The sequence below is a fragment of the Propithecus coquereli genome, unplaced genomic scaffold (genome assembly GCF_000956105.1).
Source record: "Propithecus coquereli isolate 6110/MARCELLA unplaced genomic scaffold, Pcoq_1.0 Scaffold163, whole genome shotgun sequence".
NCBI lineage: Eukaryota > Metazoa > Chordata > Mammalia > Primates > Indriidae > Propithecus > Propithecus coquereli.
The window spans coordinates 3,970,315-3,994,454 of NW_012140858.1; the positions used below are offsets into that span (position 1 = coordinate 3,970,315).

The 24,140-nt window shown below is 53.9% G+C and overlaps 2 protein-coding genes across 2 annotated transcripts in view; both read left to right on the top strand.

Moving 5' to 3' along the window:
- COL27A1 (collagen, type XXVII, alpha 1) overlaps positions 1 to 12,581 on the top strand; it is a 146,383-nt gene extending 133,802 nt beyond the window's left edge. Inside the window, exons 51-62 of the mRNA XM_012641139.1 lie at positions 2,366 to 2,419; positions 2,882 to 2,944; positions 3,286 to 3,339; positions 3,491 to 3,526; positions 3,642 to 3,659; positions 3,890 to 3,925; positions 4,241 to 4,267; positions 6,117 to 6,182; positions 7,958 to 8,126; positions 9,131 to 9,240; positions 10,518 to 10,736; positions 11,586 to 12,581. Of these exons, the coding sequence (XP_012496593.1) occupies positions 2,366 to 2,419; positions 2,882 to 2,944; positions 3,286 to 3,339; positions 3,491 to 3,526; positions 3,642 to 3,659; positions 3,890 to 3,925; positions 4,241 to 4,267; positions 6,117 to 6,182; positions 7,958 to 8,126; positions 9,131 to 9,240; positions 10,518 to 10,736; positions 11,586 to 11,732 (999 nt within the window). The 3' untranslated portion in view covers positions 11,733 to 12,581. The remainder of the gene's footprint in view (positions 1 to 2,365; positions 2,420 to 2,881; positions 2,945 to 3,285; positions 3,340 to 3,490; positions 3,527 to 3,641; positions 3,660 to 3,889; positions 3,926 to 4,240; positions 4,268 to 6,116; positions 6,183 to 7,957; positions 8,127 to 9,130; positions 9,241 to 10,517; positions 10,737 to 11,585) is intronic.
- A 7,822-nt stretch (positions 12,582 to 20,403) lies between these two features.
- ORM1 (orosomucoid 1) lies at positions 20,404 to 23,835 on the top strand. Its single transcript, XM_012641124.1, has 6 exons — positions 20,404 to 20,567; positions 20,924 to 21,066; positions 21,295 to 21,365; positions 22,145 to 22,252; positions 22,405 to 22,508; positions 23,669 to 23,835. The coding sequence occupies exons 1-6, from the start codon at positions 20,454 to 20,456 to the stop codon at positions 23,729 to 23,731; spliced, it is 603 nt and encodes a 200-aa protein (XP_012496578.1). The 5' UTR covers positions 20,404 to 20,453; the 3' UTR covers positions 23,732 to 23,835.
- Positions 23,836 to 24,140: the final 305 nt, after the last annotated feature.

Sequence of the window (24,140 nt, forward strand, 5' to 3'; positions counted from 1 at the left end):
ACTTCCCAACTTTGAAACTTATTACGAAACTACAGTAATCAAGACAGGGTGGCATTTGCATAGGATGGACATATCAGTCAATGGAATAGAATTCAGAATTTAGAAATAAATCTTTACATTTATTTCAATTGATTTAACAAGGACGCTGGGACAATTGAATGGGGAAAAATGTTTTTTCTTTTTTTCAATAAATGGTGCTAAGACAATTGCATATTCACATGCCCAAAGAATGAAGTTGAACTCTTACATCATACCACAGGCAAAAAGTAACTAAAAATGAATCCTGGACCTAAACATAAGGGCTAAAACTGTAAAACTCTTAGAAGAAAAACACAAGGATAAAGTTTTATAACCTCGCATTAAACGATAGTTTCCTAAAAATGACACCAAAAGCACAAGCAACAAAAGAAAAAGTAGATAAATTGAACTTCGTCAAAATCAAAAACTTTTGTACTTCAAAGGACACCATCAAAAAAGCGAAAAAAATCACAGAATGGGAGGAAATATTTACAAATCATAAATCTGATAAGGAACTTGTATCTGGAATATATAAAGAACACTTACACCTCAAGAATAAAGACCACCCAAGTTTAAAATGGGCAAAATATTTGAATAGACATTTCTCCAAAGAAGATATGCAAATGGTTGATAAACACATATAAGACACATCAAAACCACAGTGAGATGCTACTTTGCACCCTCCAGGAAGGCTAAAATTTTAAAAGGCAGACAATAGCAAGTGTTGAAAGATGCGGGGGAAATGGAACCCGCGTAGACAACAGGTGGGAATGTGAAATGGTGCAACCACTTTGGAGAACCGTTCGGCAGTTCCCCAGTTAAACACAGTGACCCTAGGACACAGCAGTTCCACCCCTAGGTATGCGCCCAAGAGAACTGTAAACACGTCCGCACAAGAACTTAGGTTCAGAGGTTTATAGCAGCTTATTCATAATAGATAAAAATTGGAAACCATTCAAATGTTCACCAACCGATAAATGTATAAATAACATGCGTGTCCATGCAATAGAACATTATTTGGCAATAAAACAGAGTGAAATACTGACACTGCAACACGGATGAGCCTGGAAAACATCACGCTAAATGGAATAAGCCAGACACAAAAGGCCACATAGTGCATGATTCCATTGACATGAATGTGCAGAACAGGCAAATCCCTACAGACAGAAAATAAATTAGTGGTTGCCAGGGGCTGGTGGAAAAGGGGAAGGAGGGCGACTGTTAATGGGTACAGGGTTTCTCTTTGGATTGGTGAAAATGTCCTGAAATTAGTGGCGATCTATCCACAACTTTGTGATGATATTAAAAGCCACTAAATTATACACTTTAAAAAGATGAATTTTATAGCATGTGAATTATAGCTCAATAAAGCTATTGGTTTTAAAAAATGCATAGGTGGGATTTAGATGACATGGACCCTCCCATAACCTGACCCCTCAGCTTCACCAGCGCCAGGTCCTGACCTACATGAACTTATTGCATCCTTCCAGCCCCTCTGGGAGGGAGATGGCTTATTATCCTGTTTTACAGATGGGGAAACTGAGGCTCAGTAAAGGGAAGTGACTTGCCCCAGGTCTTGCAAAATAAGACCAGGAGATTCTAACCCATGGCTTTCTGACTCATGAGCTTGAAGGCCAAGTCCCAAGAATATTCCAATAACAACAGAATCCTAGGTCCCACGGGGGTCCCAGCCCTCCCTCCTCGGCCTAGGCCCTCACCTGCTTCCCTTGCTAATTGCTTGCTTGCCCCTTTGGAGATAAGGAGCAGGAGTCAGGAGAGAAAGCCAAAGGTATCTGGAATTGTTCAGACCTAGACTGAATCTAGCACACTCCACGACAGGGTGTCTGTGTGCCTTTGAGCAAGTTCCTGCCCTCTCTGAGCCTCAGTTTGCCCATCTGTGAATAGGGGAGAGGGTGTGTCCCCGGGCTGATGTGGGAGCATGCAAGCACCTGGCCCATGGCAGGCCTCAGTGAACGGGGCTACTCTTAGGGGATCATTCCTTAATAGAGGCTTTCGGACAGGTGGGAAGGGTCTGCGGGTCCTTTCGTTCTCTCCCCTGAAGACCGGGGACAGGAGCTCCTGAGTGTCGTAGAGCCTTCCCTGTGGCATCCCTGGGCTGGGCCCCCCCTTCTCAGGTGACAGAGGACACAGGCTCCTGCCCACTCCGAGCCCAGGCTGACCGGTGTCTAGTCCGTGAGCTGTTCACACTCAGCTGGTCGCCCCTCGGTGGAGTCACCGATGTCCCTGGAGAGGGCGGGAGGCAGGAGGCAGGTCCGGGGTCCTGGGCAACTGGCTGGCACCCTGCTCCTGACCCCACGTACCCCCTCTTTTCCTGTTCTCCCCACAGGGTGACTCTGGTGAGATGGGCTTCCCAGGAATGGCTGGTCTCTTCGGACCCAAGGTACAGACTCCCAGTCCCTACTCTTCCTGTGGGGTCCCATCCGTCACCCACTCAGTCATTTATTCATTCAACAAACATTTACTGAGTACTTACGACGTGGGCTGGAGCACAGCCGGAATGAACGTCCTTGCCCCCCGGTACTTCCGCAGACCTGGCTCCCAAGCCCAGCTCCACAACTTACCTGTTCTGTGCCTCGGGCAAGTCGTTTAGTCTCTCTAAGCCTCGGTTTCCTCATCTGTAAAGTGACAATAATAACTGGAGGATTGTTGCAAATATTAAGGCCAGAGGCATACAGCACTGCTGGCACCTGCTAAAATAACTGTGGCTTGTTACTCCTCCCGGGGCCTCTCAGGTAAGGCCTCTCTTGACAGGGAGAGCGAGGGTGGCCAGACCCCAGGTGAGGGAGCTACTAGGACCCTCCCCTGGCAGCTGCCCACACAGCCCTTCCTCTGCCTCCCGCAGGGCCCCCCTGGAGACGTTGGCTTCAAAGGCATCCAGGGCCCTCGGGGGCCTCCTGGCTTGATGGTGAGTGCCCACCTGCGGGGACATCAGCTGGCTGGACACATGTCCTCGTCCTCCTTTGCTCCTCCACTCTTGAGCGCCCTCTGCCCTCCCTCCTCATTCTCTCCTGCGCATCGTTGCTCATCCGTCCCTGACGCTGGGCCGCCACCCCTCCCCGCTTCCGCTCCTGTTCACTTCACCCCACTCTTGAAGGAGGGCTCAGGAGACGCATGGCCTGGCCCCTGCACGAGACGGTCTCCCCTCCACCCCCGTGGGACACTCAGGCTGCCATCCGCCCTGCTGTCTCTGTGACTCTGTTCCCAGGCCCTGGAACAAGGACACATGAGCCTTTCTGTCTCCTTTAGGGAAAAGAAGGCATCATCGGGCCCCTCGGAAACCTGGGACCTTCTGGACTCCTGGTATGTGCAGGGGGCTGGACAGGAAGACTGCTGGGTCCCCTTGCCTTCCCGGCTCCTGATTGTCTCTGTGACCCAAGGCCAGTCTGAGCCTCAGTTTCCCCATCTGGGAAATGGGGCTTCCCCTGTCTCACTGGGCTGTGGTTTGTTGCAGGGTCCGAAGGGTGACAAAGGCAGCCGCGGGGACTGGGTGAGTGCATGGGCCAGGGGCAGCACGGCAGGGGTGTGGAAGGGGTGGGCTGTTGGGGTGGACATGGCTCAGCCCGGTCCCCTAATTCTGTCTCCCCACTTCTGTCTCCCTCCAGGGATTGCAAGGTCCGAGGGTGAGTGGGCTGGGCTGGGGGCCGGGGGGTGGGCACTCCTGGCTCTCCTCCCCGTGACTGCTGACGTCCCCGGGTGTGTCCTTTCCCACTGGACCTCCATCCTCCCATCTGTCCCCGTCTGTGCCAGGGGAACCATTGTCCCTGGGTCTCCAGTCCGCTTAGGGAGTGCTGGGGTCTGGGTGATGGAAGGCCTTGTGGACCAGGGCCCCACTCTTCTTCTCTTCCTCCAGGGTCCTCCTGGCCCGAGAGGACGGCCTGGCCCCCCGGTAGGTAACCGAGTGCTGGGTGCACCTTGGGCTCCTGGGCAGGCCGGGGGAGGGGGGTTCCTTTGGATGAGCCCCAAGGCTTTGCAGGCAGACTGAGCCTTAACCCTGACTCACAGGACTCGCCTGCTTCTTGTAGCCCACCGGCTCCTAGGAGAGGATAGGCCAGCCCCGGGGCTGTCATCCCAGCCTTCAGGAGAACAGAGACCAGCTTGGCAGGGCCTGCCGTGCTTTGACAGCCTCTCCCATCTCCTGGCAGGCTCTGGGACTCCAGCGCACGGTCCCTGTCAAACACTGACCCCCCGTCTTCTTTTGCAGGGTCCTCCAGGGGGTCCTATCCACTTTGTAAGTTGGAGAACATTCTCTTTTGCCTACTCGGGGTAAGGCCTAGGGGGCGGGAGGTGGGGAGAGGCAGTTGACCCTCTCTGGCCCCCGTGGCTAGAACCCTAAGCCAGAGAGGGCACCCGGGGATGCCCGTGTCCCTTTGTCACCTCGTACTGGAGCCCTGGACCCTGAAGCAACAGAAAGAGCCCTGGGCCAGGAGGCGGGAAATCCAGGACGTGACCCTGACCGTGAACCCAGGAAGATGCTCTGGCCACTGGGTTCTGGTCCTGCCTGTGTCCCCCACACAGATGGGCTGATTGCCGAGGTCCCTCCGTCTCAGACTCTGAGAACAAGGAGGGTTGGGCAAGGGAGCAGATTGGCACCCCTGCGTTCCTCCCTGGTGGAGACCACAGCCCCGTCTGAGAGCGGGGCCCTCCCCAGCCCCGTGCTGAGCCTGTCCGCATTTTACCACTGCACTGGGTGCTGCTTGACTCTGGGAATCAGGCCCCAGCTGCGTCCCAGAGCAGAGCAGGGCCCCTTGGGCCACACATCACTCAATCTTCACTCTTCTCATTCCGCTCTCACTGTCCCTCTCTCTGCACTGTCCTCAAAGACGGAGGGACAGTCCTGGCCTCTTCCTCTGCAGCCTTCCCTTGTCCTTCTCATCAATAAGAAAGATGGCTGGGGAAAAGTGCAGAAATCCAGGAAAAATGGAAAATTAGAAGATTTTGAATTTTTTGAATAATAGCTACTATCGACTGAATGCTTGTTATACACCAGACCCCAGGAGAAGTGCTTTTCCTGTATTAACTCACGTGTTCCCTTCAACAGTTCCGTGAGAGAGTTTTATTACCAGGCCCATTTTCAAGATGAGGGAACCAAGGCAAAGAGAGGTTAAGCATCGTGCCCCAGATTGTGCAGTTAGCAAGCGGCAGGGCTGGGCCGTGACCCTGAGGGGCTCCCCCAGGGTCTGGAGCCTAAGCCTGAGCTTTCGTTGCATTCATGGCAAGACTGCAGCTACACGTCTGCCAAGCCCAGTGCTATGATTGGGGGTGCAAGGGTATACTGGGCCATTACAGTGCAGGGCAAAGGAGAAACACAGGGTCTGGGGACAGAGAGACAGGGGCCTCCCCCAGCCTGGGGGCAGGGACCTCGGGAGAGGCTTCCTTCCCACTGCAGCTGACATCTGTAGGGTGGGTAGAGGCAGGGCTTCTCAACCTGTTTGCATAATTCTTTGCTGCAAGTGACTGTCCTGTGCGTGTTAGGATGTTTAGCAACATCCCTGGCCTCTAACCGTGAGACTCAAGTAGTGACCCTCTCCCAGTTGGAACAACGAAAAATGTTTCCAGATATTCCCAGATGTCCCGTAGGGGGCATCGTTGCCCCAAGTTGGAAACTGCTGGTACAGGAGGTGGCCAGATCGCCATCTGCATGGGAGGGAGGGAGAAGTTTCCAGGCAATGGGAGCAGCAGGTGCAGAGGCCCCATGCTAGCTGGAGCATGGCATTTAGGAACCTAGAAGTACACTAGGTGTGTCTGGTGCTACAGCACATATGGGGGAGAGGAAGAGGCAAGGCTTGAGAGTGCAGCACTCACACTGGGTCTTGAAACCATGCTGAGGAGTTTGAACTTAATCCTGAGGGCAATGGGGAGCTATGGATGTGCCTGGAGGAAGGGAGTGGCATGGTCAGCTTTGGCTCTGCAAGGGGAGGAAGGACAGAGAGTTCTGCAGAGGACATGTGACTTGGCCAAGATCCTTCCAGGGAAGGTCGGGTGGGATGGGGGGGGTCAGGCCCTGGGGCTCCCACTTGGTGGGTCCGAGGGACCTTCGAGGGGGGCCGGGATATACACCTTGTCTCTTTCCTGCACAGCAGCAAGATGACCTTGGGGCAGCTTTCCAGATGTGGATGGACACCAATGGAGCACTCAGACCAGAGGTACCTCCAGGAGCTTGACCTACGTGGGTAGCTTTCTGGGAGAAACGCGAATAGGGGTCCACGTGTGGTCCCTGCCCTTCACGTGGCCTGCGCCGAGCATGTCAGAACCCAGGTCTGGACGGCGTCTCACAGCCGCAGATTGGGCTCGTCACTAAAGCTTAGCACGGGCAGCAGCAAGCCCGAGGTCCCACAGCCAGCGCACGCAGAGCAAGGCCAGAGCGAGGCCAGCCACAGGCCTGAGTCCTTGAGCTTTCTCCAAACCCCCCCAGGTCCCAGAGCTCTTGCTGGCCAGAGTCAGGGAGAGGAGTTCGCCCGGGCCCAGGGCCCGTAGCTTTTCCCGGCATTCGCCCGCTGTTCCTCCAGGAGCAAGAAGCCCACAGTCAGCCATGGGACCCTGCTAAGACCCTGGCCTCGGGCTGACTCAGCTCCAAGACTCCAGGCTGAGAAGGCCCTCATGTGTACTCAGGTCCAGCTCCTGCTGCGAGCCCCCTTTGCAGCCTTGCCTCCTTCCTGTGATGGGGAACTCACTGCCCCCAACTGAGACCTCCTACAAACGTTTCTGTCTGTTCCCTGTGCTGGACGCTGGGGCAGGCAGATGCTGGGTGACAGGCTTGACTTTCTGAAGGTTCACAGTCTGGGGGGAAAGATAGCAGGGACGAGCCCCTTATCCTCCATCTAGGGAGGTCAGTGGAAAGACAGGGACACCCAAGACGCAGCTCAGGTGGAGAAGGGGAGTGTTTCCTCCACATCCAGAGGTCAGTTATGCCACATCCAAAGCGGGCGCTGACCTGCCACAATCCTTAACACTGTTAATGTAAGGAAATCCATTTATGCACCTTCTACCCACCCTGCACCGGCTGTAGAGTAGAGTAGAAGTTTACTTCTTGCGCACATAAAAACTAATTGGCCTGTTAAGGAGAGAGCTCGGCTGCCTGCCAGAGGCTGTGCCCTCTTCCTCTCTCTCGTGTGGCCCCAAGGTCACCCCACGCCAGGGGAAGAGAGCATGAGGATCGTGCTGGAGGGTCAGCGGGCCAGGCCATTATGGGGCTTGCGTTGCTCTGCTCCCACTCCGTTGGCTGGAGCGCAGTTAAAGGGGGCTGGGAGTGTCGTCTGTGTGTCCGGGCAGGGGCAGAAACAGACTGGGTGAGCAGCTGCCAGTCTCTGACATGCACATGCCCATACCACCTCTGCGACCCCCCACTGGAGAAGGGTTTATTTAGCTCTGATCTGTAGCTCCGGAAGCTGAGGCCCGAAGTCACGGAGGAGGAATCCACCTGGACAGGGTGACCTTGAAGCCCCGCTCCTTAGCACTCGGAGAAGCCCCTCCCGCCAGCGGAGACCTGCTCCTTTTCCAAGCTGGAATCGTCCCTCTAGGGCTGTGCCTGCCAGCCCCAGTTCCATCTCCTGATGCCTCACTGGAGCCCCCAGTGGGGCTGGGTGTCCCCCAAGTCCTCTCTGCACCAGGACTCTTTCTGGACGGGGATTTGGGGCCACTCCCCAGTATCCTGCGCACCTGGCCTGCCTTGCGGGGACTCCGCCCGCCCCGTGCCGGAGAACGTGGGCTGACCTTGCCTTCTCCTCGAGCCTCTGGGCCGTCGTGGCAGCCCCACCTCCCACATCTCGTCCCTGGCCCCCAGTTTCTTATTTGTCCCCAGCTGTGACCCGGGGACCTCAGGGATACCTCCCAAGCAGTGACAGCCTGGGGCTGTGGCGGCTGGGTCCTCAGGCGGGCCAGGACCTTAAGCGCCAATGGCCACCCCCTCTCCTCGTGGCAGGGCTACAGCTATCCGGACCGGCTGGTGCTGGACCAGGGAGGGGAGATCTTTAAAACCTTACACTACCTCAGCAACCTCATCCAGAGCATTAAAACGCCCCTGGGCACCAAAGAGAACCCCGCCCGCGTCTGCAGGGACCTCATGGACTGTGAGCAGAAGATGGCAGACGGTGAGGGGCCTCCTGCCCAGCCAGGAGCCAGCCTGGGGGGTTCCAGGGGGAGCCGGGGAAGGTGGAGTTCTTGATTCTCTCCTGTCTCTCTTGGCCGAGGTTCTGTCTCTAGGGAGACAGACACATGGGTAGTCATTTAGTCACTCAACACACGGTCGCTGAGCCTCACATTGTGCCCGGCCTTGTGCTTCCTAGGGACGGGGTGTAGTGGGGACGACAGAGGAGTGGTCCTACCCTTCCAGAGTCCCCAGGCCCGCAAGCCGGGGTGACTGTTTCGGTGCAGTGAGATAAGAGCTTTGGCAGAAGAAGCCTCCGAGGGCCTCAAGAGTCCCAGCCCCCCAGGGGCCCGGCACAGTGGGGCTTCCCCGTCTGCCCTCACCTCACTCACCTCTCTCGTCTGCGAGCTGGTGTGGCGCTGTGACGACGGGCCGTGCAGGCAGACAGACCTGAGCCCGGCAAGCTGCGGCCCACCCCGAGCCACCCTGGCCTCCCCTGCACAGGCGGCTGGAACTATGAAGAGATGGGCGGTCATCCTGCCCTCCCGCCGCGGGGCCTCTGGCTCCCTGGGAAACCCACTGGGGAAGCCAGGCGTGCGCAGCGGCACCTGGCTGAGGGGGTGGAAGCCCTGACCCCGCCCGCCCCTGGCAGACCCTAGGAGGAGCCTGAGTTCTCGGAGAATCTACTCGGCTAGACGACCCCTCAGTCCCTGGGGCAAGTGCTCAGCCTCTCTCAACCTCAGTTGTCTCCTCTGTAAAATGGACACGTCCCATTAGCAACCTAGACAAGTGCTGAGCTGTGTGACCCCCTCCAGGGGCTCTGCCAGCTGTGAGCCCTGCCCAGAGGTTTTCTTCCATCTCTGGGGCTCCAGGGACTCCTTTTCCCCGCACCCACCCCGACGTCATACCCAGCTGGGGCTCAGTGGGTCACAAGGTGCAGGGCCCACTGCAGAACCGAGGCCTGGGCTCCCCGCCGAGATGCATCCCCACCTGCCGCTCTGCCTGCAGGTACGTACTGGGTGGATCCCAACCTAGGCTGCTCCTCTGACACCATCGAAGTCTCCTGCAACTTCACTCATGGCGGACAGACGTGCCTCAAGCCCATCTCGGCCTCCAAGGTACCCACCTGTTCCTCACCGCCCACTGGGCTGACCCTCTGTGCCCCCACCCCACTCTGGGCCACGACCAGCCCAGGTCCTGTTCTGGGCCCTGCCTGTCTCACTGCACGGCCTCGGCAACATCACCTCCTTTTTCCGAGACTCGGTTTCCTTACCTATAAATTGGGGATGAGTTCGACTCCTCTGTGGTTTCCAAACCGTTTCAAGCTATACGATGTTGATGATTCTTTCTGCGAATAGAATCTTCTAATATCTAAAGCAGTGTAGTTGGCTGAGCTGGCCTTGCTTGGCGAACCCTGAATCATCACAGAGCAATGTTCATCTGGAACACGCTGCCCGGAGTTGTGTGTGCAAATATTTGACTTGTGTGCAATACCCGCTCACCATGTGCCTGTCCCTGGGCTGGGCATTGTAGGCGGCGCAGGGCAACTCAACAACAAACCAAGGCGGTGGCGGCAACAGGGCGTGATGGCTCCACTGCCCTGGGACCCCTCAGTGGATGGCGAGTCTGTAGTTCCACCAAGCCCTGCACGTTTGGGGGCAGTTCGTGCCATGGTGAGAAGCTGCTCTGGCTGCAGGAGAGCGGGGGGCACAGAGCCCCTGCATCCCAGACCATCAGCCACGCCCACCCCGGGGAGGCCCCAGGAGACGCCTTGTGCTGACCGTGTCAGCCCCAGGGTTCGAGGATTTCTAGGCGAGGCGGTCAGCCAGCCAGTTGATAGGTCTTCGTTGGGTCACTGCCACACCCCAGGCTCTGAGCCAGGTCCAGGGAGGTGCCTGAGTTGGCAGCATGAGTGCCCGTCTGGGTCACCGTCCGCATCAGGAACAGTGCCAGCTCTGTGTGGGGAAGCGCCGAACCGTGAATCCATCCTGTTTGTTCTCGGGTCTGATATTTCCGGCAGCACCCGCCCGCCTCACAGGGATGTTGGGACTTAGGAAGGCGCTGAAAGCCCCTCTCATTTCTTCTGCACTTTAAGAGCCTCTTGATCTTGGGCAAGATCCCTCTTCCGCTCGGGCCTCTGGATCCCAGCTCATTCCCAAAGACAGCCCATGCAATGGGGAGAGGGTCAGATTACATCAGGACCCCCAAATCTCCGGCTCTGGAGTCAGGCAGGCCCTTCCTTGTTACCGTGGGACCCACTCACGCAGACCTCAATTTCCCTGCCTCGCAAGTGGGCACGCGTCTGGGAGCGCAGTGGGAAATGCTTACCAGGAAAGGGATTCCGAGAGCTGCGGGCGGCCCAGCCTGAGCCCCCTCGCCGCTGTCACCCCCGCAGGTCGAGTTTGCCGTCAGCCGGGTCCAGATGAATTTTCTGCACCTGCTCAGCTCCGAGGTGACGCAGCAAATCACCATCCACTGCCTGAACATGACCGTGTGGCAGGAGGGCACGGGGCAGACTCCAGCCAAGCACGCTGTGCGCTTCCGGGCCTGGAACGGGCAGATTTTTGAAGCTGGGGGTCAGTTCAGGCCGGAGGTGTCCGTGGATGGCTGCAAGGTGACTTTTGGAGCCCCTCGAGGCCCCTCACGTGGGCAAGCGGGAAAACTTGTTTGGAAAAACTGCTTTTTATTAGAAGATTATATCCAACAAATTGATACCATAATATATTAATGTGATACATATTTTTTATCTTTGTGTAATAATTTTATTATAACAGTTTTCTGAAGTTCTTTTTATTCACTTTCTTCTCTGGGAAAATTCCGAGAGGAGATCTGGGCTGGTAAAAATTCCCCGCAGGCTGGAAGACATCGTACTTACTTGCGAGGCTGCTTTAAAGAGGATCTATGTCTTCTCTCTGCCCCCTCCCGAGTCAGGCTAATTTCTCCTCTTAATATTTGTGGTCATTTTCCAGTGCCCTGAATAGGGTGGGTTGTCAGGGGAGGAGGAGACAGAAAGTTGTCAAAAGCCAAAATACCAGTTTTATAAGATTAAGCAAAACTGATAATACACAGTGTTAGTGAGGATGTGGGGAAACCAACACTCTCACGTGAAGCTGTTGGAAAAAATAAATTGCTAGAAGCTTCCTGGATAGCAGTTTATATCCCATATCTACCCCAAACTTTAGACATGTGCCTATTCTTTGAAACAGCAATTCTACTTCTAGAATTTGTTCTGGGGAAATAATTAAGAAACTGTGCACAAAGGTTCAGCTACAGTGATGTTCATTATAGCATTACTTAAGAGAATCAAAAATTGGAAGTGATCTGAATGTGCAAATATAGGTCATCACCACAGCAAAATACCACGTAGCCACTAAAAATTGTGAGGAAATGATGGGGAAAATGCACACGTTGGGTGACGAGAACCACACTGGACATATGTGTGCCCCTTTCCTTCTACCCTCAGGTCCAGGATGGCCGCTGGCATCGGACGCTCTTCACCTTCCGGACCCAAGACCCCCAGCAACTGCCCATCGTCAGCGTGGACAACCTTCCTCCTGCCTCATCAGGGAAGCAGTACCGCCTCGAAGTTGGACCTGCGTGCTTCCTCTGACCTCTGACCTTCTGGCTCCTCTAGGCCTCGTGGGGGAGGGAAGAGGAAGGGAGGCAAGGGGAGGGGACCGAGGGGCCGGTGGCTCCAGGAGAGGCAGCTCCCCTGCCCAAGGATCCCTGGGTAGACCCCAGCTGTTGTCTGCCCAGTCGAAGTGGTGGGGGGGTAGCAGGGGACAGGGTGTCCTCGGGAACAACAGATCCCAGCTTAGCCCCAAAGACCAACCAAAGAGCCAGCCAGAGCAAGCTGGACCTGCGACCCGCCGGAGCCCCGTGGCCTGTCTGCCAGCTCTGCGGCCACCCCCTTCCCTCCCCAGCTTCCTGCCCAAAGAGCCCCACGTTGCAGCCAACTTGAGGGAAGGGGGCATCTCGTCAGCCGGTCCCTGCCTGGGAGCTTTTGATGTGCAATATTAGAAAGGAGACATGAAAAAAGGAGAGAAGGAAAGACAAAAGTTTATATATATTATTTAAACGAAGAGAAGGTGTGCTACTATTGTTTCACCTGGGACAGAGGTGCGAGGATGAGAAGGAGCAGCAGGGGTGGGGAGCGGCGAGATCCTTGGGGCTGGGGGTGCCCACCTTTGCTACCTCCCACTGTGAAATCGCTGGTGCTCACAAGTGTCTCGTAGTGTATGTGATGTTTTTAAGGAAAAAAAAAAACCCTTATTTAAGATTCTGAAGGTGCTACCGTTTTTGCCACAGACTTTGAAGAAACTTTTTGATGTGAGACATCATCCACATCTTGCTCTCCCGCCTCCAAATGACAAAAGTTTGGGGAATTTTCGAATTTTCCTAGCATCACCCTTGTGCTTATCAGGTAATCTGCTAAGGAAGAAAAAGGAAAAGAAAAAAGAAAAATGCCAAAAAAAAAAAAAACAAAAAGAAAAAAATAAAAAACAACAAAAAGAAACACAACCTACCAGAAACCAGAAGTAGAGAGATTTACCTTTTAATTTATGGACTTTGAAACGTCTGTCCTTTTAAGACAGCGGGGAGGCCTGGGCGTGAATCGTCGTGCTTGGCCTTTCGCAGTCCTGGAGGGAGGTCGGGCTTCCCTGGAAGGCATGCGCTGGACAGGTCCTGGGCGAAGCCTGGGCCTCGAAGAAACCAATGACAAGAGCAGCGCTGGGTCAGGGCTGGCCTCGGAGTTGGAACGTAAATGTCAGACCATCTCACGAAGCCACATGGCATCTCCCGAGGCCCCCGCTTCCAGGATGCCACCTTCCAAGATACAGTCATCGTTCCTGCTTTCTCGGTGTCATTAGATTCTGTAGAAACCCACCGTCCCTAGCTCCAAGCGTCAGTTTGGGCTGAGGAGAAAGAATAATTACGGGAATCTCGGAGTCCAACACATCGGTGACATTCAGTGTAACCTGAATTGTGCTAGATCAGCCAACAAGTCGGCGCCCCAATTGGATTTTGAGGTTCTTTTTAACGATGAAATTATTTTTATAGAAGGGGAAAATTTATGTGAAAACCTGTATTTGTGTATTTCTCTCCTAAAGTCGTGTCTGTTGGGGAATTGGATTTGACTTTCATTATTTAATACCTCACTCTGGCCCACCCTCCCTCCTGGACACTTCCTGTGTTCCTCACCCGCCGCCCCAGCCTGGACGCTCCCGGGGAAGAGCACGTTGGCGGCAGCTCGGGCCGCGTCTCCGCGCTCGGTCCCCTACTGCCGCCGGTCTCCCCTGGCCTCCGTCTCATTTCTGGGTTTTTCTGCTGTCCTCGTTTATGTCTCTGTCCACATGTCAGTGTGTTCCATTTCTCCTTTTCCCTTCTGGATTTTAAATAAATATTTAAAAGTGAGGCAATGGAATGACGTGTTTGTGGCCGTGTGCTTCCTCGCCACGCGGGGAGGGCAGCCTCGGGGCGGGAGGATGGAGGAGGATGTTCCCCGGACGCCCTCCTTGTGCTATGACAGATGCCACAGACTCAGTGGCTTAAAACAACAGAAATGTTTTCTCTCGCAGTTCTGGAAGTCGGGAGGCCAAGATCAAAGTGTTGCCAGGGCTGTGCTCCCTCTGAAGCCTCCAGGGGAGGGTCTCCTCTTGCCCGCCTGGGCTTGCGGCTGCGGCACTTTAGTGTCTGCCTCTGGTGACAGGGCACTCTCCCTCCCCTGATGCCGGTCAGACTGGATCAGGGCCCACTCTCACCTTAACCCGATCGCACGTGCAAAGGCCCTACCTCCAGACAAGATCACGTTCATAGGTACAGGGGGATAAGGACTTCAGCATGTCTTTTTGGGGGGACACAATTCAACCCATAACACTTAGGGAGGAGGTACATTGAGGTTAACATGAGCTATTTGTTTTTATTATTGTGGCATTAATAAAATACACGTAACATAAAACTTCCCATCACTGACATTTGGTACATTCAGGGCGCTGCGCAATGTCCCCGCTCTCTCTCCACATCATTTTCATCTCCCTAGAAGGAAACTCACACCCAGGTAGCATCACTCCCCATTTCCCCTCCCCCAACCCCTGGAAAATCTCCAATCTCTTTGCTCTCTCTATGGCTTGGCCCTCTCTGGATATTTTGCATGAATAGAATCACACGATATGTGGCCTTTTGTGACACTAGCTTCTTTCACGTGACACCGTGTCGAGATTCACCCCTGTTGTAGCATGTACCCGTGTACTCGGCACTGCATTCCTTTCTGCGGCTGAGTGGTGCTCCAGCGTACGGACAGGCCACAGTCCGGTTACCTAGTCACGAGTTGATGGACGTGTGGGCTGTTTTCCACCTTTTGGCTATTGTGAATAATGCTTCGAAATGAGGACTTTCTGCCCGTCGGATTCTGGAGAGAGGTCACAGTAGTGCCCCCCTTGGAAAAGACAAGGGAGGGAGAGTCCGGGAGATAGGGTTGCCAGACTGAGCAAATAAATATATAGGATGCCCAGATACATTTTAATTGCAGATAAACAATAAATACTTTTTTTAGTATAAGTATGCTCCATGCAATTTTGGGGATACTTACCTTTAAAAAACTTACTTGTTATTTATCTGAAATTTAAATTTATCTGGGTGTTCTGGTCTGGAACCCACATTTCCTGACCCTTGTTTCAGATCTCTTTCTTTCTAGTTTATTCCTCCTTCCCTGGGACGTTGATGGATGGGAACTTTTCTGCCCCGCTCACCGAGGAGGAAGAAGAAATAACAAGCAATTGAGTTCACACCCAGGATTTTGCGTTTTAAAACCTGCACCGAGTTTCCAGGTTATCCGTCCACATACAGCTCAGGCTTCTCTGCACACAGTCACAAATGAAACTGAGACAGAATGGCCTATTTCCTGATGTCTGCCTCCAAATACTGTCACCCCAAAGAGTTTGCCCAGCTGTTTGAGGATGCTTCTCGTTTTATAGATGACAAAGTTAAGTCACGTCAGTGTCTGTTTTTCCCGTAGAAAGACCCATAGGGCAGAGGACACATCTTGTCCTCTGCTGTGGCCACAGAGTACTCAAGGTCCTCAAACCTGTTAGATGATTGCCCACAGGAACTATCGTCTTCATCTCCTCGGTGCGTGTGCACCGACCACCTTCCCCGTACCAAGTTGTGTGTGGGCCCTGGAGCCGCAGGGACAGATCTGACAGTGTGTCCGAGTGGCTCTGGGTCTGGTGGCTGCACCTGGAGGGGTTGAGTCTTGTGGGGTTAAGGGATTTAGAGAGGGGGAAAGGGACACAGTTGATACAATCTCAGCAGGGAGAGGACAGTTAGGAGGTGACCCCCTACATTGGTCAGGGTTCTCCAGAGAAACAGACCCACTGGGATAAATTAAGGGATTTATTATATGGAATCAGCTCATGCAAGTAGGAAAGCTAAGTCCCAGGATTTGGCGTCAGCAAGCTGGAGACCCAGGAGAGTCAGCGGTGTAGTTCCAATCCAAAGCTTGGCAGGCTCAAGACCCAGGAAGACCCAATGTTTCAGTTCAAGTCCAAGGGCAGGAAAAAAAAAAAATCCACATCCCAGCTCAAAGGAATTCGCTCCTACTCAGCCTTTTTGTTCTCTTTGGGCGTTCACCTGATTGGATGAGGCCCACCACATCAGGGAGGACCATCTGCTCTACTCAGACTACCCTTCCAAATGTTCATCTCGTCCAGAACTGCCCTCACAGACACACCCAAAATAATGTTTGGCCAAATATCTGGGCACCCTGTGGCTCAGTCAAGTTGATACGTAAAATTAACCATCACACTCCCCACACTGAGGCTGAGAGAGAATAAATAGAAGTTAGCCAGATGGGGAAGAGCATTGGGGAGAGCGGGAAAAGCACCTGCCAAGGCCCAGAGGTGAGGTAGCACTCTGAATTCGGGAATAGCAAGTGGTTCGATATGGCATTACGGGGTATGGTGTGGAGGGCTGGGGCGCTGAGCTGGGAACGAGACAAGCCACGGGTTTGCACAGAAGAGCAGGGGTTTGTGTTGGCACATTGGGTTTGAGCTGCGATGGGTCCCTGTAGCAGAGCCACCCAGGAGGCAGCTGGCTGAGCTGGGAGGACAGGAGAGTGGTCCGCGCTGTAGTCAGAGCTCCGGAGGCGTCAGCAGCATCTGAGTGGCTTTGAAGACGTGGGAGGGAACGAGAAAGGCAGCAAGAAGGGCCAGAGGGGAAGACGAGAGGAGCCAAGTCTGAAGAGTGACACTAACAACTCTGGTCTCCAATCCCAGGTGGGCCTTTGGGACCTGGCCAGTGAGGATACCGGAGCCGGGCCAGCCCATTCCCAGCAGGGGCAGGTAGGAAGTCGCTGGGGACGGAAGGCAGCTGTCCCTGAACCGGCGGCGTCTGCAGTTCCCAATCTCTGATTGCACAACTGTCGGGAAACAGCCAGGGTGGACTCCCCAGGCTCCCGGTTCCAGAGGAAAGCCCAGGCTGGCCTGTGTTTGCTCTGTCCACAATGGACCAGGCCCCAGCTGTGGACAGTCACAGCCCACAATGACCAGCAGCCTGATGTTGGGAAAGTGAGGGACAGAAGAACGAGAAGGGGAGAGGCTGGTAGGGTGTGGGCTCCAGTTCCTGACTGGGACATGGTTCTGGGCGGGCAGGCCATTCTTTCCCTTTGGGCCTCAGTTTCCCCTCTGCAAAGTGGGGATGGTAGGCCCTGCCCTGCTTTCCAGCCACAGAGAGGGGTACTGTTCAATAATAGTAGGGTGAACTGTATGAAATGGAATGATTCCCAACTGCTTTTGGACCCATAACATCCAAAAGTTTCATATGGTTCAACCCAATAATAGCACCATTCAGAATGATAACGCCTACAATTTCTCGTGCACTGACCCGGAACCAGGTACTGTGCTGAATGTGACACATTTTTGCCTCAGGCACAACCTAGTGAGAAATGGATTGTAATCCTGGCCCTTCAGATGAGGGAACTAAAGTCCAGAGAGGTTACGTAAGTTGTCCAAGATCACAAAACAGGATTTGAACTTGAGCAAATAACCTTCTTTCTGGGTCTTTCATCAGCCCAGACACAGAGTTCCTGATTAGGACCATTGGCCCTGTCAGTGTATTCTTTGTGGCTGTTCATGAGGAAGGAGGTTACACGTTCATCGTCAGAGCTCAGTGCTGGCCTTGACGAAGAAAGGCTAGCAAGTCCAAAGCCAAGACGGTGCTCGCCACCACGCCATACTGCCCTGAGGGCTTCTCTGTCTCTTTGGTTCCCGCCACACTTCTGTTGACGCTGTGCCAGGGCCAGGCCAGGGAGGACTGCCCAGAACCTCAATCCACAGAGGCACTGAAGCATCCCTGAACCGTAAGAAGGTGGAGAAACCTGTACTCTGTCGGGGAGGTGCTGGATGTACTTGGAGGATTTGCTTGGATAGGCTCTTGGGTGAAGAGTGAGACCCCCAAGGGGCAGCCTGGGCGACAGTGAGGACGGTGAGGACCACTTGCTCCTTCCCAGGAGAGGCGCTCCGTTGACTCCGAGACGTGGCTTCCCAGGGCACAGCTCGCCCTGCTCACCATCCCCCATGCAGCCCACCCCCAGGATTCTGCACGTGACAAACGGAGGCCCAGACTGTTGGCCTAAGTATCTAGAAATTATACATCAGAAGTATTTAAAGAAAGCAGACTTTTTAATCTAAGTTTTGGAAATTCGATTAATTAATCTTGTCCCAAAGTTTTTATAGCTAAAAATCATTCACAAGGCTGGCATTCGACCTCTAGCTGCCAATGCCAAGCACCAGATGCACGCTGTGTGCTTGTGTGTGTTGGACGGAGCTTCATCTACCGTTACACACATGTAGGAGTAACATGATCTAGCGTTGCAGGGTGTGTCTCAGCGGCCACACGTAACTGTTGCAAATACTGCTTATTTCTAACTCAGGAGGACCTCTCCAACCACACATTGCAAGAAAATGGACTTTTAGTATGACTGGGGAAATAAAAGTTGATGATACAAGAATTTATTGCATCTGTTCTGAGAGGGAAGACTTAGAACGTCAATTAAGTTGTCTTTTCTCTTACCCCTGAGTTCACCCAAGTCCTCCCGGAACCCAGTAGCATCATCCCACCCACAAAGCACCGGGACGTTTGGAGACAATGTTTCGAGGAGGGAGCCAGATGTGGAGAACTGTTTACCCAGGGCCTGAGTAGTGTTGACCGTGAAAGAAAGTTTAGGGCTGTGGATCACTGTGCCAGTACCAGGCACCAGATCCGGAGGGACAGAGGTGCAGAGGTGCTTATATGTTATTCAATAAACTGTGAGTGTGTGTGTGTGTGTGTGTGTGTGTGTCAGAGAGAGAGAGAGAGAGAGAGAGAGAGGGAGAGAGAGGGACATGTGGGACCCTATAAATCTCTGGATGGAATCGTGTCCCCATCATTTCACCCCTGGGTCACTGCACCAGCCTCCAACTGGTCTCCCAGGTCTGTCCTCCCCACTTGTCCCACGCAGACAGAGGAGTGATCTTTCTGAAGAGCAAATCTGATCATGAAACCCCCTCATCCCACTTCAAATCTTTAAATTTCTCTTCAACATCTCTGGAGTCCAGCAAACTCCTCAGCCAGCCTGGTTTCCAGGCCCTGCAGGCTCAGACTCCTGCCGATCTTGCCCACACCGTCTGGATGCTCGGACCCAAGCACACGCGCCAGCCACGCAGACCTTCTGGTTCCTGGATATACATTATACCCTCTCTGCTACTCTCTTCCCTGCCGATCAACTCCAGTCACGCTTCCAAGCCTCGAATTAGAGCAATGCCAATTCAGAAAACAAAATGAGCTGGGAAGAAAGGGAGGAGGAAGATTCCAGTTCTGACAAGGAGGTAGAGAAAGAGGGTCACTTGTCGCACATTGCCAAATTGGTACCAAATTCAAAATTCTTGTTTTTGGATTTTTCACGTTTTTGTTTTCTCTGTTTGGGAGGAAGGTTTTTTAAACATCCACTTTATTGAGATAGAATAAATAAAATGGACACACTTCAGGCTTACAGTTCAACGAGTTTTCATGACTCGTGTACGTAATCACCACCGCGATGAAGACGCCGGACGTCGCCATCTGCTTCAGAAAGTTCTCGCGTGCCCTTTCGCCATCAAACTGCCCTCTTTGCCTCAGGCAACCACTGATCCGATTTTTAAAGTTATGGATTAGTTTGGGCTGTTCTAGAACTTCATGTCAACAGAATTGTACAGTATGTGCTCCATTATATCTGGCGTCTTTTGCTCATCATAACGGTTTTGAGATTCATCCACGTTGTTATGCGTCTCGGTAGTTCATGTATTTTTATTGCTGAGTAACACACCTTTGTATGAAAATGCCACAATTTGTTTTTCCATTTTCCTGTTGCCGGGCATGTGGATTGTTTCTAGTTTTAGCTATTTTGAATAATGCTGCTGTGAACATGAGTGTATACGTGCACGACATATGCTTTTCTCCCTCTTGGATAGTATGGTAATTTTAAAAGGCAACTTGGTCACTCTCTGACACGTCATCAGAGGACAAATCACCATACAAAATGCTATAGATATAAAGAAGGGATATGCTTCAGTTAGACTGCAGTAAATGAATGAAAAGTTAAGCATCCATTAAATTTTTAACTATGGACTACACTGAAACATGAAAAATTATTTAAATTACATGAAATGGACAAGAATACAAAACTGTAAGCATATTATAATGGTACTTTTTGGAAGTGTTTATTCACATGGATAAAGACGTGCCCCATCAGATGGAAATGCGCCTGGCCAGGGGAGTCACTCACTGCACCGTGTGCCGGGCAGTGCCCTAGGATGGGGGTGCGCTGGTGGAAAGAGGGGCAAGTGGCCCAATGCAGGGGTCAGGAACAATGGGAGAACATTTCCTGCTTTAGAGGCTGGGAGATTGTTCAAGAATACACTTATACAGGAGATAGACACTCAGCTTGGAGGCCCCTTTTTGGAGATGTCCCTGCCTGCAGGGCCGGGCTGGGGCCCCCTGAACTTTGGCTCTTACACAGTTGTTACCACACTCGGTGGAACCGAATCTATATTTGCCCTCGCCCCGCCCCCGCACAGCCCACGCTGGCCTGGCCACTCCTCTGACGTCTCCAGGTCAGGAGCCAGGACTCGGAGGCTGTACCTATAGCTGGCTTTGAGGGAAGGTTTTGTGCAAGGTATTTCCCAAGCACTGGCAGGATTGTGTCACAGACACAAAGCAAACACTTGCTCTGTGTCTGCCCTCCCGCAGCCTGCTATAAAGGTCACTGAGCCCTCCAGCCACCAGCTCTGCCTGGCTCTAGCTGCCTCCTCTGCTCGGCATGGCGCTGCCTTGGGCCCTCGCAGTCCTGAGCCTGCTGCCTCTACTGGATGCCCACAGCCCAGCATGTGCCAACCTGACAGCGAGGCCCATCACCAATGCCACCCTGGACCGGGTGAGTGCCCGGGCAAGCCCTGCCCCCGAGGGCAGCTGCCTCCCCTGTCTGGGCATCCGTTTCCTGTGGGCTGCGGCCAGCACCCCCGCTCCTGGCTCCGCTCCCTCCTCTGCCTCCAAACTCAGATGCCTCCCTGCAGAGTCCCACAGCACGGGGACGGTTCTGTGCTGGGCATCGAGGGGCCACCCAGGGGGATGCCTGATCCTCGGGGTGAGCTCCTGCATGTCCACTCCCCACTGGGGGTCTTAGTCTCCCCACTGGAGAAATGGAGGGAGAGATCTGCCCGAGTCTCGCCCTGGCTGACTGTGGAGGATTCAGCGTCAGCCCCTTGTCACCTGCGCCTGTTGTCTTCCCAGATCTCTGGCAAGTGGTTTTACATCGCCTCAGTCTTTCGAGACCCCGAGTACAAGAAGGCAGCCCAGGAGATCGAGACGGCCTACTTTTACTTTGCTCCCAACAAGACAGAGGGCACGATAGCGCTCAGAGAGTACCTAACCATGTGAGACCCCCACTCCAGCTCGCCCCACTCAGCTTCTGGCTTCTAATCCTAGAGGCTGGAAGACCCCAGCAAGTCCCTCCCTCTTCCTGGCCTCGACCCTCCCAGCTGCGGAATGGGGAGGACTGACTCTGATCTCCACCCGACTCTTGCCCCTGCTCTGTGATGGGTGGTTGTCCACTTGTGCTTGACCGTCTTACTGTTTCTCTTCCACTTTCTGCCTGGCTTTAGCAAGGACAAGTGCATCTATAACTTCAGCTACTTGGATATCCAGTGGGAGAACGGCACCCTCTCCAGATACGGTGAGAGCTGGTCCTCTGGCGGGAGGGTCTGCCATGTGCAATGGGATGGGTCCGCCGAAGGAGGAGGTCTGGGACTGAAACCTTGAGGCTTTGGGCACAGAGGATACAGGACAAACCCACTTCTATCTTCACAGTCCTGGTGCCCGAACACTGCACTAATCACAGTGATAACCACCACCATTTTCGAGCTCTTAGTATGTGCCAGGCACCGTTAGAAGTGCTTTGCATGAGTTGACCCGCTTAATACTTACAAACAATCCTAAGAGCACATTGCAATAATCAGACGAACAGAAGAACAGAGACCTCAAGTGGCTTCCCTGAGGTCACATGTCTTGTCATTAGAACTAGAATGGAAACCCGAGGCTGGCTCCTAACCTGCCTCTCTCTCAACCATTCTTTAAGAACCTATGGATGCTAAGGGTGGAAACCCTTGTGCTGGGCAGGTGGCGACTTCACCTAAGTCCCCACCATCACTGCAGAGATGGCACATGGCAGGGGCACACAGATGCTGATGGAACTGAACTAACACCACTTAGCAGCCCCGAGGCTCCTGCCTGGGCCTCATTTCCCTCATCTGGAAAATGGGGAGAGAGGCCCTGCCAGCCACAGCCTACACGAGGCCCCCACGATGCCACACACCTAAAGTGCTCAGCGTGGGACCTGGTGCACTGCAGGGCCGGGCGCTGTGTGGCCCTGGGCACGCCCACACTTCCTCACCCACGAGTTGGGGACCGTTGTGCCATCTCCCGTTCTCACCCGGAGGCTCTTTTCTCCTCCAGAGTTTGGAAGGGAAAATTTCGGTCACCTGCAGTTCCTCAAGGACCCCAGGACCTACATCCTGGCCTTCTACCCGGAAGATGAGCAGAATCGGGGAATGTCCTTCTACGGTAGGCACCCTTGGCACCCCAAGCTCCTGCCCCACCCAGGCCTTGCCCCACGTTCATTCACCCCTGGGGCTGGTCCGCCAGACCCCCAGCCCTCCCTGGTCTCTCGCCCGGGCCCAGCAGCATGCTCACCCAGCCTCCTGCTCCCCCCGTAGCTGACAAGCCGGAGGCCACCCAGGAGCAACTGGAAGAGTTCTACGAAGCACTTGCATGCGTGGGCATTTCCAAGTCCGAAGTCCTGCACACCGATTGGAAAAAGGTAAACACAACAGATTGGGCAATTTCCACCCTGTCCATCATCCCGCCCAGGGCAATGCCGGAGGCCCAGGGAGGGAAAGCTGCCAGCCAAGGCCACACAGCAAGGCAGGTCTCCTGCTTTTAAGTACCTGCCTCAACAGCTGAGCTTCATGGGGGCCCATGCTGGTGGATGAGGGCCCGGGAGGAGGAAGTCCCTGCGGAAGCGGGGAGGACACTGCAGCAGGTGGGGGCCCCCGGAAGGCTAACAGGGGGAAACAGCATGAGCTGGGGGTGGCGCTGCGGACAGGAGGAGAGACACGCAGGGGACTCACCACCCCAAAATGCCTCCCACACCCCAGGCTAGTACCCATCCCTACCCCACTCATTTTTAATACCCGTGAGACAGGGAATTGGTGTTGTGGTTTTTGGTGTCATACAAACTGCGGCGAGTCCAGGACCACCATCCTGATTTTTGCTGTAAATGAGAATTCCCCACATCATGATCTCCTTAACACTTTTTTTTAAACCTGTGTTAAATGAAAGGCTTTCCTCGGTGTGGCCCTATGCCATAATATCTGCAAAATCGCAGAGCTGATGAGCTGGTTGTAATTTTCGTTTGATATACATGAAATATTTTCATAACTCAATATTCAATTTCATATTTCAATTAAAATATAAATGTCTCCCTATTCGTTTGTCACCTGAGGTCATCTCCCATGACCACCGGTGGTGCAAACTGTCCCCCGTCCCCAGCCCCAGGGGCCTGGGAAAGGGCTTATGAACACAGCCACAGGAGTCGGCTCCCGGCCCACAGCCCACGGCCCCCATCGACTGGCTGTGGGGCCTCAGGCAGGTCACATGGCCGCCCTGAGCCTCGGTGACCTCGTCGGCAAAGTGGTGGTGGCGGTGAGGGGTCCAGGAACTGCAGCGTAAGGGCCAGGCAGGTTGTAGGTGCTCAGTAAATGCCAGTTGGTCTTAAGGGTCTGAGCCCCCATTTTTGAGGTGCATAAGCTGAGGCTCAGAGAGGGAAATGATTTGCCCAAGGTCACCCAGCTGGGAAGTGGCAGAGCCAGGGTTGCAGCCCTAGTTGGGGGGGGTACCACAGGCCAGAGTGCATCCCCCACTCAGAAGACCCTGCCCTTTCCCCATCACTCTGCTCTCCTCCCTCCCGCCATCTTCCAGAATCAGTGTGAGCAGCTGGAGAGGCAGCACGAGGAGGAGAGGAAGAAGGAAAAGGAGTCCTAGGAGGACGTGGCCTTGGGTCAGGACCTTGGGGACCCAACCCGCCCTCTGTACCTCACTTCTTCCCCCCACTTGCATCAATAAAACGTCTGCATTTAGAACAGTCAGGTTGTTAGTCATTGTTCATTTGCTCACTCGTTCATTCATTCATTCACGGTGAAGCCTGCGCTGAGTTGAGCCCTGGCTGGGCACTGGGTGAGAAGAGCCCCTGCGGTAACAGCACATGTGCTTGGGTGGACAATGACAGGCACCACACACCGGGGCAGCCCAGCACGGGGAAGGTTCCTTCCGAGTGGGGAAGTCTGGGAAGGCTTCCTGGAAGGGGCACCCAAACCAGTCTAGAACAATGAGGAGCTCGATACAACCTGCTGTTTCTGAACACAGTGTGTACCATCAAGTCACATGTTAACGA